Source organism: Scleropages formosus, chromosome 10 (assembly GCF_900964775.1).
Source record: "Scleropages formosus chromosome 10, fSclFor1.1, whole genome shotgun sequence".
Taxonomy (NCBI): domain Eukaryota; kingdom Metazoa; phylum Chordata; class Actinopteri; order Osteoglossiformes; family Osteoglossidae; genus Scleropages; species Scleropages formosus.
Genome location: NC_041815.1, coordinates 29974567 through 29988583, shown reverse-complemented (window position 1 = coordinate 29988583; position 14017 = coordinate 29974567). Strand labels below are relative to the sequence as shown.

At 51.8% G+C, this 14017-nt stretch overlaps 1 protein-coding gene across 2 annotated transcripts; it reads left to right on the top strand.

Moving 5' to 3' along the window:
• The first annotated feature begins 1805 nt into the window (after positions 1 to 1805).
• Positions 1806 to 12386, top strand: LOC108932311 (P2Y purinoceptor 12-like). 2 transcript variants are annotated; one of them, XM_029255793.1, is made up of 2 exons: positions 1806 to 1843; positions 11088 to 12386. In XM_029255793.1, the coding sequence occupies exons 1-2, from the start codon at positions 1806 to 1808 to the stop codon at positions 12085 to 12087; spliced, it is 1038 nt and encodes a 345-aa protein (XP_029111626.1). In that variant the 3' UTR covers positions 12088 to 12386. The 2 variants fall into 2 exon arrangements, with proteins under 2 accessions (XP_029111626.1, XP_018604094.2); XM_018748578.2 differs by lacking the exon at positions 1806 to 1843 and adding an exon at positions 10149 to 10296 and having other exon boundaries at positions 11035 to 12386.
• Positions 12387 to 14017: the final 1631 nt, after the last annotated feature.

The following is a 14017-nucleotide window of genomic DNA, read 5'->3' as shown; positions in this document are numbered from 1 at the left end:
CTTCTCTCATCCTCATCTTTCAATGCCCGACAGCAGCTGAAAAAATGGAAAACATGTTCTCTCTGTGGTCACTCAGTGGTCATTAGTAAAATAAAGCATAAATAATAAAATAATTTAACTTCGGAAATGTTTGGTTAATTCGTGCTCGGTTTGGAAATTCACTCCGACTCAAATGATTGTATCAAATTGGTGACTTTCCATTTCTGCTACTGCGTAACCTTGCATCAGCCACATTGCCAGTTAAATTATCGAAATTTCATCAATAAGCGCTTGTCTCCTGGAAAACAAACACTCCCCCATAAAGCCATATGGAGAAATAACTCAGACACACAGTATGGAGGAGTAATAAATCAGTGCTCGTCACTAGATGCAATCAGAAGGGTATTGATCATCTTTAGGCACCGAGTAGTAATTACTATATTGCCCTACAAACACCTTCGCCGTCCCTTTTAAGGAGCTTCACACCCTCATTAACCCCTTATTAACACCGTTCCAGCTGGGCTGGTTCAACTAGTGAAGAGTCGTCACACTCAAGAGGGAGGCATACAAACAAACCCCACTTTGTAACAGTAGTAACTAGTAAATGGCTACAAAGCAGATGTGAGGCCGTGTTCACCGATTCCGTTTAATACGAGTGTAAAAATATACACTAATGTACTTATTTGTATGTGTATCTCTATGCAGTCTTACATATTCCTCATGATGGGATACTGCGATGCTCTGTTCGCTTCTCTGCTTTGCGTTTTTATCCGTTTTTCCCTCTTGTTCCAAATCGTAATCCATAATTTTCTAAATATTCTTTGTTTTGGTCCTGCTGCTGTAACATGAATCCTGTTTGTCCAACTTTGTCGTTTCATATTACAATGTGTTAACAGTGTGTTCTGACCGGAACTGTCGAATGTACTGTAGATGTTCTTGTTCGTAATTTAAAAAAGAAAGATTTTAGATTCTATTCTTCTCTTCTTCCTTGTATCTCATTTCTTCCGCAGCAGTTTTTCTTCCTGTTTTTTTTATGTTCGGTCAACAGGCGAAAGTGACCGTGTCAGTGATTTCGGTTTGATGACTCCTCTGTTTCGCTGCAGTCTCTCTCACCGGAGTCTTCGTCTGGGACACCGCTTGGTGTGGGACGTGCTGGGACACGTGTGAAGGACACCCAGGGGATGGTTGCAGCTGCGGCCCACAGTCGCAGGTCTCTTTTTCGAACCCGTGTCCCTCTGATAGCACCAGCTTTTCGTTTGTCCGTCTTGTGTTTTTCACAGGAAATTGAGGTTTTAAGGAGAAACTTCAGCGGAGGTCAACTCTGTGTCCTTCTGACTCATTTCTCCAAGCTCTTTCTTCCTTCATCTCAGGACATTGTTCATCAATTAAGGACTGTCGGTAATTAACGTCCATAATGATTACAGACAGCTGTCCCCTGGTGTCCAGAGGAGACGCCCAGGTCACTGTAGTTCACTGGCGCTGATCGGCGCCTCTGGCCTGGTGGCCCGGTCACTCAGGACTCCATCAGCGTGGGCAGCAGGCCGATGGTGGAAAACCGGAAGGGAGCTTTTTCCGTTCGTTTTTTTTTTAACTTGATTTTCATAAATGTAGTAATGTTCCCAGAACAGCCCAGAATCCCAGTGACTGTAAAGCAGTGCGGCGTTCAGGAATTGAACCCGCAGGATTGTGTCAGGAGAGCGTTTGTTGTGGGCCAGTGGCAAAGTTATCATCAGCTCATCCCGTGCTGATGAAGCAACCAAAGAGGAAGTGAAGTGGGGACAGAAGAACCTGCAAACGCAGTGATTTTTGAATAAATATAGAACTGTATGTCAAAACAGCAGGACTTAGTGGCACTGAAACTGCAGAGAGTGGATGGATAGATAGATGGATGGATGGAAAGAAAGAAAAGTACCCCTGCTACGCTGTTGATACCCAGCTCTTCCTATCCTTTCCACCTGGTGCGTCAGACATCTCCGCACGCATTGCTGCCTGCCTGTCGGACATCTCTGCATGAATGTCTGATTGCCACCTCAAACTTAACCTCTCCAAAACGGAGATTCTTTACTTTCCAGCTGGCCTGTCCTCCTGTTACGATCTATTGATCAAACTGGACAACCCACTCATTTTGCCAACCTCCTTGGCTAAGAGTCTGGGAGTGACGATTGACTCAAGTCTATCTTTCTCTCAGCAAATCAAATCCACAACCCGGTCCTGCAGATACATCATGCATAATCTTTGTAGGATACGACCCTACCTCACATCTGACTCTGCCTAACTACTTGTCCAGGCAATGGTGACATCCCATCTGGATACTGCAACTCTCTCCTGTGTGGCCTTCCCGCTACTGCCATCAAACCTCTGCAGCTGATACAGAATGCTGCTGCATGAGTTGTGTTTGATTTGCCAAAGCATTCCCACGTATCTCCTCTACTCGTTTCTCTGCACTGGCTTCCTATAGCTGCCCAGATCAAATTCAAGACCCTGGTTATTGTCTTCAAATGCATCAATAGAACTGCTCCCAGCTATTTACAAGACTTGATCAACTGCTACACCCCAACCAGACCCCTTTGCTCATCTACTTCTGCTCGCTTGGTGACTCCGTTGTGGTGGAATGACCTCCCCCTCTTACTTAGAACTTCTGAAACTCTGTCTACATTCAAGAAGGGTCTGAAAACTCACCTTTTCCAGACTCACTTCTCCCAACATCTCTCCAGCTCACGTATGGTGTAAATGTTCATGCACCGTAACTTTATGGTCATCCCCAGATAAGCCTTTACACAGCTGCTAGTCCAGCATTGTATGTAAATGTTTGTGTACCTTTAAAAAAAAATTTAAAAAAAAAATATTTGTAGGAAGGTGACCAGGATTTGTCTATCTTGGTTTTGTGCCCCTACTTGCGCGATGAACATCGGTGCATAAAGAAGAAAGAAAGAAACTAGGTTTACTTAAGACTCACACGTCTGCAACTTTATCTCTTTCTCCTAATGTAATGTACAAATTGTATTTTCACTGAGGTGTACGTCACTTTGAAGAAAAGTCTCTGTTAAATTAATAAATGTAAACGTAAGGATGGATGGATGGACGGCTACATGGACGGACAGACTGTAGAATGGCTGAAAGGAAAAGACTGGATGGATGTACGGATGGATGGGAAAAGACTGGATGGATGGATGGACGGCTACATGGACGGACAGACTGGAATGGATGAAAGGAAAAGACTGGATGGATGGATGGATGGATGGATGGATAGATGGACGGACAGATGGATAGAAGGAAAAGACTGGATCAATGGATGGATGGATGGAAAAGGATGGAAAAGATTGGATGGATGGGGAAAGACTGGATGGATGGCTGGATGGATGGATGGATGGATTGATGGACGGATGGACGGATGGATAGAAGGAAAAGACTGGATCAATGGATGGATGGATGGATGGATGGAAGGAAAAGACTGGATGGATGGATGGATGGATGGATGGATGGAAGGAAAAGACTGGATGGATGGATGGATGGATGGAAAAGACTGGATGGATAGATAGATAGATAGATAGATAGATAGACTCCACATGGCTGTTGATTCCTCCAGCTGATAACACCGTGCACAGCAGCTGTGTGTCCATCTCCTGACTTGAGCAAGTGAGTTAGGGGTGAATCTGAGTGCAGAGTTTGCACTTACCACGAATGTTGTACAATGCGGTACGACCGGTGGTGCCGGTCGAAAATGAGATGCTCACGAACACTGAGGTCAGGAGGAAACAAACGAAATTCTGCTGGTGCTTCCACTGCCAGTTCAGCCTTTAAAGGGAAAATGCGGCTACTGGTGTCTAAGTGCCTCTTCCTGCTCATGTCATGAACACACTGTATTTTCTGTGAGATGTTTGTCGCTTTGGAGAAAAGCGTCTCATAAATGAACATGTACGTGGTACATGTAAAGGCAGCCCTCCTCGGTTTAATAGAGACACAGGGACTGCAGTAACTGCTGTTAAATGATCCGTAATGTGGAGACGCGCGGCCCGTGCAGAGCGATCCTCGGTGCCCCTTCCTCCCTCTGTGCCCCTGACCTGCCGCTAACCGCCATAGATCCTGTCCTCGGAACCCAAGGCCAGTGATGAGGCGTTGAACAGCAGCAGAAACTTCATTAGTCATTAGAAGCACATTATCAGGCATCCCTCGCATCTCCGCTCAGGAAGATGGAAGAGCATTGTTGTGTGTGTGTGTGTGTGTGTGTGCGTGTGCGTGTGCGTGTGCGTGTGCGCATGTGCGTGTCTGTCACCGGAGGACCAAGTGACTTAAGGCTCCTCCAGCTGTTGAAGCATCTGCTTTGGAACTGTAGACTTCCAGTTCAACCTGTAAGTAATGAATTCTGGATGTCAAACCCATGGTCAAGAGTGAGGCTCTGTCTTTTTTTCTGTGTGTGTGTGTGTGTGCGCGTGCGCACTGTAGCCCTGGTCCCCCTTTTAGCTGCCATCATTCCTCACATTCTTCAGCTTCATCTATGGCATCAGCAACCTGAGCAGCAGCTCCATCTATGCTGGGTCCCACACCATGTAGCGTCCGGACGGGAGTCCGACACGGACGCGCGTTGCTATTACGTCCAAACACAGACGAAATATATAATGACTTCACGTGCAGTGTGAGGTTAGACGTGTACGGTGAGTATTGTAAGACACTCGGTGGAAGTGAAACAAGAAACACGAGACCAGGAAACACACACGGTGTTGGAACTACGGTGAACAGTGAAACGCTAATCTGTGAGTCTGACCGCAACCCTGAGACGTGACGAAATACCGGACAGGAACGATGGACCAGGACTGAAGAACAAGAGGCAGGAACTGACGGGACGGGCACTCGGGACTGGAACATGCACACCTAGGAAACAAACTGAGGGAACAAGAGACTACCAATCGCCAACGAAGCACAAGAGAACTGCTGATTAAGAATCCGCGACTAGTTCTGCTCCGCTGGCTCCTTTTATACCTCCATGTCCTACGAGACTGTGAGGTGATAGGTAAGCGTTAGCTAGCGGCACTGAGTGGCGCCGCCTCTGACCAGGAGGGGCAGTGACCCCGTGGGATGTGACAGTACCCCCCCCTCCAGGGGCGGCTCCAGCCGCAGAACGCCGGCGGGTAGGCGGTCGCCCCCGCCGTCGCGGAGCAGGCCGATCTGGATGACACTCATGGAAGTCCTCAATAAGAGCTGGGTCCAAGATGTCCCGTGCTGGTACCCAAGACTGCTCCTCCGGCCCATAGCCCTCCCAGTCGACCAGATAGTACAGCGTACCCCGTCTCCGTTTGGAGTCCAGGAGGGCCCTGACGGAGTAGGCAGGAGAACCATCCACATCCAACGGTGGAGGTGGAGAGACTGCTGGGCTCTGCAGGGCGGAAACACAATGGGGCTTGAGGCGCGAAACATGAAACGTGGGACAGATACGATAATGCGAGGGCAACTGAAGACGGTAAGAAACCGGGTTGATCCTCTTCAGGATCTTGAAGGGGCCGATGAAACGGGGGGCAAGCTTCCTCGAGGGCAAATGCAGTTTGAGATCCTGGGTGGACAACCATACTCTCTGCCCTGGCTGGTACAATACAGTCCTACGCCTTTTGTCGGCCTTCTCCTTTTGGTTGGATACCACCTCCTGGAGACGGACATGTGCGGATTCCCACACCGACTCACTCCTCTTGTACCAGTCGTCCACAGCTGGCAACCCACTGGTCTCCATCGTCCACGGGAACAGCGGAGGCTGGTAACCGAGCACACACTGGAAAGGAGTTAAGTTTGTGGACGAATGGACCAGGGAGTTCTGGGCGTACTCTGCCCAGGGGAGGTATCTGCTCCAATCCGCTTGATTCTGAGCACAGTAACTCCGCAGGTAACGTCCAACCTCCTGGTTGAGGCGTTCCACTTGCCCATTAGACTGTGGATGATAACCAGAGGAGAGGCTGACTGAGACTCCTAAGCGGGCAAAGAAGGCCTTCCAGACCCTTGAGGTGAACTGGGGTCCCCTGTCCGAGACGACATCCTCTGGCAGGCCATACAGCCGGAAGACATGTTGGAACAGCAGTTCCGCGGTCTCCAGGGCTGTAGGTAGACCTTTCAGAGGAATCAGTCGACAGGCCTTGGAAAAGCGATCTATGACGACCAATATGGTGGTGTTTCCATCAGAACACGGAAGATCAGTAAGGAAGTCCACCGCTATATGGGACCATGGACGGTTGGGAATCGGGAGTGGCTCTAAAAGCCCTGCTGGCAGCTGCCGTGGGACCTTGGCCTGGGCACATGTGGTGCAGGCAAGGACGAAGTCTCGTACGTCCTGTCTCATGGATGGCCACCAGAAGCGTTCAGCGAGAAGCTTCAAGGTTCGGTTGACCCCTGGGTGTCCTGTACTTGGACCATCATGGGCCCAGTGTAGGAGCTCGGACCGAACAGTGGACGGGACGTATTCTTTGTCTTGGGGCTGCTCGTTGGGACCGGGTTCTTGACGTTGGGCTGCTTGGATATCGTCCAATAAAGCCCAACGGATAGGAGCCACAAACTGCGTCGGGGACAAGATGGTGTCTGGTGGGGAGAGCTGAGGCGATACCTCGAACAAACGGGACAGGGCATCGGCCTTGCCGTTCTTGGAGCCAGGACGATAGGTCACCGTGAAACGGAACCTGGTGAAGAACATGGCCCACCGCGCCTGTCTGGAATTGAGCCTCTTTGCCTTCTGCAGATACTCCAGGTTCCGGTGATCAGTTAACACTAAGAATGGGTGCGTAGCCCCCTCTAACCAATGTCTCCACTCTTCTAAGGCCATCTTTATGGCTAAGAGCTCCCTGTTTCCTACATCATAATTCTGTTCAGTAGGCGACATCTTGTGTGAGAAATACGCACATGGATAGAGCTTCAGGGGACTTCCCTGGCGCTGTGAGAGCACTGCCCCTACCCCGGCCTCAGAAGCATCAACTTCCACAATAAAGGGCAGTTTGGGATCAGGGTGCTTCAGGATTGGGGCAGAAGTAAAACGCTTCTTTAGGTCTTCAAAGGCCTGACTCGCCTCAGGAGTCCAGGTCAGGCGCCTAGGGGCTCCTTTTAACAGAGCAGTCAACGGGGCTGCAACGGAACTGAAGTTCCTTATGAAGCGCCTATAGAAATTCGCAAAACCTAGGAACCGTTGCAGGTCCTTTACTGTCTTTGGCTGGGGCCATGACAGAACTGCCGAGACCTTCTGTGGATCCATCGTGACCCCGTTGGGTGTTAGGATGTACCCCAGGAAATCCACAGAGTGCACATGGAACTGGCACTTCTCCCCTTTCACGTACAGCTTATGTGCTGCCAGCTTTTGCAACACCTCCCTGACATGTCCAATATGCTCCTCACGGGACCGAGAAAAGATCAGGATATCATCCAGATACACTAATACTGAGCGATTAATTAGCTCTCTGAGTACTTCATTAACAAAAGCCTGGAATACGGAAGGTGCATTCGCCAGGCCAAAAGGCATGACCAGGTACTCATAATGGCCGAGGGCGGTGCTAAAAGCGGTCTTCCACTCATCCCCTTCCCTAACGCGAATCAGGTTATATGCGCTCCTAAGGTCCAGTTTCGTAAAGATGGTAGCACCGGAAACCTGTTCGAGGGCCGACGTGATAAGAGGCAAGGGGTGCGGGTACTTCACAGTAATGGCATTTAGCCCCCGATAATCAATACAGGGGCGCAAACCCCCGTCCTTTTTCTCAACAAAGAAAAAGCCAGCGGAAGCTGGAGAGGTAGACGGCCGGATGAATCCGGCTTCTAGTGCCTCCGTTATATAAGCCTCCATTGCCTGATGTTCAGGTTGAGAAAGAGGGTATACCCGCCCCCTAGGGGGTGTAGTGCCCGAAAAAAGATCTATAGCACAATCCCAAGGTCTATGAGGAGGCAGTTCTGCAGCCTTGTGTTTGCTAAACACCGCCACTAGATCTGCATACTCCCTTGGAAGCTGCAGGGGCAGATCTGCATTAGGGCTCTCTATGGATGTGGAGTTACAAGACGTCTCCAGGTGTTTGGGACACTGCTGTCCCCAAGACAGCAGTTTCCCCTCACTCCAAGAGATAATAGGGTCATGGGTGCATAACCATGGGTATCCCAAAATAATGGGGTTATCAGGAGACTTAATCAGATAGAACCATATCTGTTCCTTATGGAGTGGCCCTACCTGCATAGTAACGGGCTCTGTGCGCTGCTCTACACGCCCCGACCCGATTGGAGCGCCATCAATAGCTTTAACAGCCAGGGGTTTCGGGCATCGGGCACAGGGCAAGCCCCAGGACGCGGCCATATCATGATCCATGAAATTCCCTGCAGCGCCACTGTCTACCATAGCTTTCGTCTGCTGCTGCTGGAAACCCCAGGAGACTGTAACTGGTAATGTCAACAGGGAGGTATGGAGAGATACATCACTCACCAGTAAGTCGGTCCGTTGGGATCCACGGGGTGGCCGCACTGGGCAGGAAACCTGAACGTGATCCGCAGCTCCACAGTAAAAGCACAAGCGTTGCAGAAAACGGCGCCTCCTTTCCTCCTCTGTCACACGCCCGTTACTGAGTCGTATTATTCCCTGTCTGACGCACTGTTCTTCGAGCCCTGCACAGCTGACAAGGTTGCGTGCTTGAGCCGGCTCACTGTCCACAGGGCTGTAGGGCACCTGCTGCCCTGGCGGCGTCGGGGTCCGGCTGGAACCGGAGTTGCTCCGGTAATCCGGCGAGAACTCCTGAGAGAGTGGTCTTGACAATCGGGGGCTGGATGTCTTCTCCACTGGAGACCAGGAACGCACCTGAAAACTCTTGGTGCTGGGGAAGAACTGTCTCTCTGTCTTTCTGTCTGGGCTAGGGGGTGACTCAGGAGAGTAGGGCCCTGGGAACAGAGAGGCTGGACTGGAGATTGAGTATTCTGTGTAATTCTGGTTCTCACCTCTGCTACCTTGCAAAGCCTCCTGGAAGGGAACGGACAGCTGCTCAGTAGCGCTGATCCCATTGGTCTGCACAGGGCTCGTGGGCTCCGCGCGAGGACCCGAGGAAGCATAAAGACGATCAAAAAGACATGTCCGCCAATCATCATGCGTTTGCGAACTGGTCGGATCGGCGCCCCGCCCACCGTGACTGAGGAGTCGTGTCAACCGCTCCAACTGATCTGTGAGGCGGCTAGCGGCGTTTGTGCAAACCAGGAGTTGTTCTTGGTTCGCCTCTGTCAGATCCGCCAGCTCACGCCATTCCGCTGAAGTCATACTAACTGGCGGATTCTTCTGTAGCGTCCGGACGGGAGTCCGACACGGACGCGCGTTGCTATTACGTCCAAACACAGACGAAATATATAATGACTTCACGTGCAGTGTGAGGTTAGACGTGTACGGTGAGTATTGTAAGACACTCGGTGGAAGTGAAACAAGAAACACGAGACCAGGAAACACACACGGTGTTGGAACTACGGTGAACAGTGAAACGCTAATCTGTGAGTCTGACCGCAACCCTGAGACGTGACGAAATACCGGACAGGAACGATGGACCAGGACTGAAGAACAAGAGGCAGGAACTGACGGGACGGGCACTCGGGACTGGAACATGCACACCTAGGAAACAAACTGAGGGAACAAGAGACTACCAATCGCCAACGAAGCACAAGAGAACTGCTGATTAAGAATCCGCGACTAGTTCTGCTCCGCTGGCTCCTTTTATACCTCCATGTCCTACGAGACTGTGAGGTGATAGGTAAGCGTTAGCTAGCGGCACTGAGTGGCGCCGCCTCTGACCAGGAGGGGCAGTGACCCCGTGGGATGTGACACACCAATACTTAACACGCCAACGTACCAGTGCTAAACACACTAACACACCAACATTCACCGCTCCATCACACCAAACACACAGATCTTTCCACGCTGTCTGGCTCGGGAGATATTTTTATATAGAGGAGCTTCCGGCCCCTTTTTCTATCTCGCCTGTTGCACAACTCATCACCTCCTGGTCCAGTGAAAGTTCAAATCTCGCAGAGCTACAGCCTTGATCTCGCTGCATTGCCATGATTCATCATTCATGGGTAGATGTTGGTGAAAACCAACCAGGAAACCGAAAGCAGAAGAGACCATCTTCCTCCGGGCTTTATATTAGCCAATACTTTGAGACATCCGTAAGATCAACAATTTCTCCAGACACTTCGCAGGCAGCTGCAGCTCAGCCACGCTGCTCTTCCATTCTTTTCCCTCGGATCTCCGGAACCTTCCTCGGGAACCCGTCTGGATCTCGGCGCCCACCATCACTGTGCTGAAGGCAGCAAGAAGGAGCTGAGAGGACAGCAGGACCACAGGTTGGGATCTGCAGCATTTTCAGCATCTTCTCTTGGGTGGCACTTTTGCTGCAGCGCACTGTTACTCTTCCACGTTCACACACTGCCGCGCTTCTAATGGCTGTCGACCACAGGCCTTGTGGTGGTGCCACCAAGAACGTGGGAGGCTGGTTGTGCGTCCAGGCTGTGGTCCTCCGCTATGGAGGGTCATCAGCGCAGCTTCAGCACACCATCCCCACAGATGGTCTGCTGGGTTCAGATCAACACACGAAACACATCCTTAGAGCTCGCTTTGTGCTCGTATTCTTGCATTTGCTCAGCTTTAATTTAGGACCCAGACACCACTGTTCTTTTACATTAAGTGTACATGCTGGTGGTATGGTGGCACAGCGAGTAGCACTGCTGTCTCACAGCTCCTGGGTGGTGCGAGAGGCCGTGGGTTCAATCCCCTCTCAGTCTGTGTGGAGTTTGCATGTTCTCCCTGCGTCTGCATGGGTTTCTTCTGGGTGCTCTGGTTTCTTCCCATAGTCCAAAGCCATGCAGTTCAGGTTCCCCCATAGTGTGTGTGTGTGTGTTCCACTGATGTACGGATGAGTGACCCTGTGTAAGTAGTGTATCTAGCAGTGTAAGTTACCGCAGTGAATAAGGTGTGGGTTTGTAACAGCACATGGAGCTCATTGGAAGTTGCTTTGGACAAAAGTGTCTGCTAAATAAATAAATGTAACTTGTTGACCGAACTGGTTCGTTTCCCCTGCACAGACCGTTCAAACTATGGACAACGGGACCCAGTTTGCTTTGTCTCCAACCGGCCTCAACGTGACCAACGGCAGCCGCTCGGTTCGCTGTTCCCGTGACAACGTGCTGAAGACGGTGGTGTTCCCTGTACTCTATTCCTTCCTCTTCATCCTCTGCCTGCTGCTCAACGGCTTGGCCGCTCGCATCTTCCTCAAAATCCCCACCAGGTCTCACTTCATCCTCTACCTGAAGAACGTCGTGGTGGCAGACCTGCTCATGACCTTCACCTTTCCGTTCAAGATCTTGTCCGACTCCAACGTGGCCTCCACGTCTCTGCGGATCTTCGTATGCCGCGGGTCTTCGGTGCTCTTCTACCTCACCATGTACATCAGCATCCTCTTCTTTGGCCTCATCAGCGTCGACCGTTGCCGCAAGACTCTGCGGCCGTTTGCCAAAAGCGGCGCCGCCAGCATGGGGCGCCACAAGGTGCTCTCTGGCTTCATCTGGAGCTTCCTGCTCGCCCTCTCGCTGCCCAACGTCATCCTGAGCTCCCGTCCACCCGCCTCGACCCACTTCAAGTGCAGCGACCTCAAGAGCGAGTCGGGCCTCCGCTGGCACGAGGTGGTCAACCACATGTGCCAGGTGATCTTCTGGGGCAACCTGGCCCTGGTGGTGGTCTGCTACGGCCTCATCTCGCGGGAGCTGTACAGCTCCTACGCTCGCACCCGGGCCGGTCGCGCCAGGACGCAGCCCAAGGAGAAGAAGGTGAGGGCCAACGTCTTCCTGGTCATGGGCGTGTTCTTCGTCTGCTTCGTGCCTTTACACTTTGCCCGCGTTCCGTACACCATGAGCCAGACGCGCAACATGTTCGACTGCAGACTCCGCCTCTTCCTGTTCCAGCTGAAGGAGAGTACGCTCTGGCTGTCCTCGCTCAACTCCCTGCTCGATCCTCTCATCTACTTCTTCCTCTGCAAGTCCTTCAGGATGAAGCTCTACGGCACCCTCCGCCTGCCGCTGGAGTCCTTCTGGACACGGGAGGACGGTGCCGGTCCACACACGGGCCTCTCGGACCTCTGAAGAGGACGGAGCTGCGACCTGGGACAAAGGAGCCTTTTGGGTTTTCCACCGGAATGGACAAACTGAGCACACGGGCAGATCACGACCGTCTGTAACCGCGGCCTCGGAAATGCTGGTGACGGAACATGTGTGCAGCACAACGTCCGTGCGCCATCGCGGCGGGAGGGACAGCCGACCACCCCCTGTTCCCCAGAGCGCCCCCTGTTGCTGAGCGTAGCACCATTCAGGGCTCCTTTCCACGGCCTTGACTGCCACAAGTGTGGAGGAATGCAGGAGCCCTGGGGGTTTACACACACACACGGCCGTAGGAGTGTGTTCACGACTCATCGGGGCTTCGTTTCCCTGGCGTAAAGAGCCCAAACGCCCTGCACACACATTTTGCATCACGTGAAGACTGCACGAGCTTGTCGAACGACGAGGCGACGCAGTCCGTGAACGGCCAGGGCTACCGCTGGTGTTAAATAACCAAGATAGCAGCTGAGCTAAATGTACCTGAGCGTGCAGCTCAGTGATTCCCTCATCTGAACGCTTTGAAGGTCGTCCACACGTTGAATCCCTTTTGCTACTTCACTCTGTTTTTTCACCTTGTTTTTTGGGGTTGGTTTGCCGGGCAAGTGACAGCGATGCTCTTTCTGTCAAGCCCTACTCCTTCGCTGCACATGCGAGTAGGTGCGGCGAGGACATCCGCAGGGGAGGGGCAGAGGAGGGTAGAGTGCTCAAAAACATACCTCGGGGTAAAAGTACCTGTGCAAAAATCCACTTAGTTTTCGAACTGTTTTTAATGTTCCGAGTCACTAACGATATTAAGCTCCATCTTAAACAGGCACAGTGGCGCAGTGATAGGGGTTGCGAGCGCTCTTCCACCATCACTTTCCCTGCCTGCGTGCGCTTGCTTGTCGCTCAAGACGGGGCAAGAGAGCAAAAAAAATTCTGAAACTCACACCCCGAAAAGTGCACTTTCTCCAGAAATCTAAGTGCAACTAGTGGAATAAGGGTAACTCCTTATTCACCGCAGTAAAATTTACTCCTTTCATTGATACTGTGACTTACGCAAAGTGACTCACCATGTAAGGTTTGTCGGCTCTGCTATTTACACTGATCTACCCATTTATGGAGCTCAGCTCATCGCAGGTACGACAGCAGCATGTGGGGTGGGGGGCGTGTGGGTCAGTCAGAAGACACACTCTGCAGGTCACACGTTAGTGGATCCATCCGTGTTCTTCTAAAAAAGCTCCATCCAGGTTCCTTTGGAACGTGACCGCAGCAGAATATTTTCTTACAATTATACAGATCATGTTTTACCCTATTAATTCAGGGTGAACCCCCCTCAGCCCTTCCTCCTGCAATTCTGGGATAGGCTCCGGACCACCGGGACCCTGACCAGGACAAGCATTTACTGAGAATAGACGGGCGTCATTCAGGGTGACCGCCTCGCAGAGACCCCCCGGCCCACAGCAGCAGCGAACGGGATTTGAACCCGCAACCTTCCGGCTGAACAGGCATGTTCTGAAGAGCCACACCACCCGGGAGCAATGAGCACGTGAGGCTCGTGCAGCAGCTGGGGTGGCGCTTTCGCCGACTCGGAGGCGCTCTCGAACCCTGGACTCACGAGTACTAATTGGGCAGCGATACAAACTGTCCCTAAATGATCACAGGCTGCTCTCCCCACCCCCTTCTTCCTGTACATTTTGTGCATGATTCAGCGCAGACCACCGCAGAGCGACATGAGCAGGGACGCTGTGCTCTGTGCTCTGTGCTGGGGAAGGACATCCTGTGTGGGTGTGCGGTGTGCGCAAAGCACAGAGAACATGCAGACGGCGGCAAACCCCTGAGAAAGCGGCTGGGAAACTTGCGACAGGGGGATTGTGGGAGACCAAAGTGGCGTTCACACCTGGGCACATGCACCGCGTACCGTCCAATACCATAAAAT

What these genes read in the sequence shown, in the direction of transcription:
- LOC108932311 (XM_018748578.2), top strand. Translation starts at nt 11,047, where the DNA reads ATGGACAACGGGACCCAGTTTGCTTTGTCTCCAACCGGCCTCAACGTG.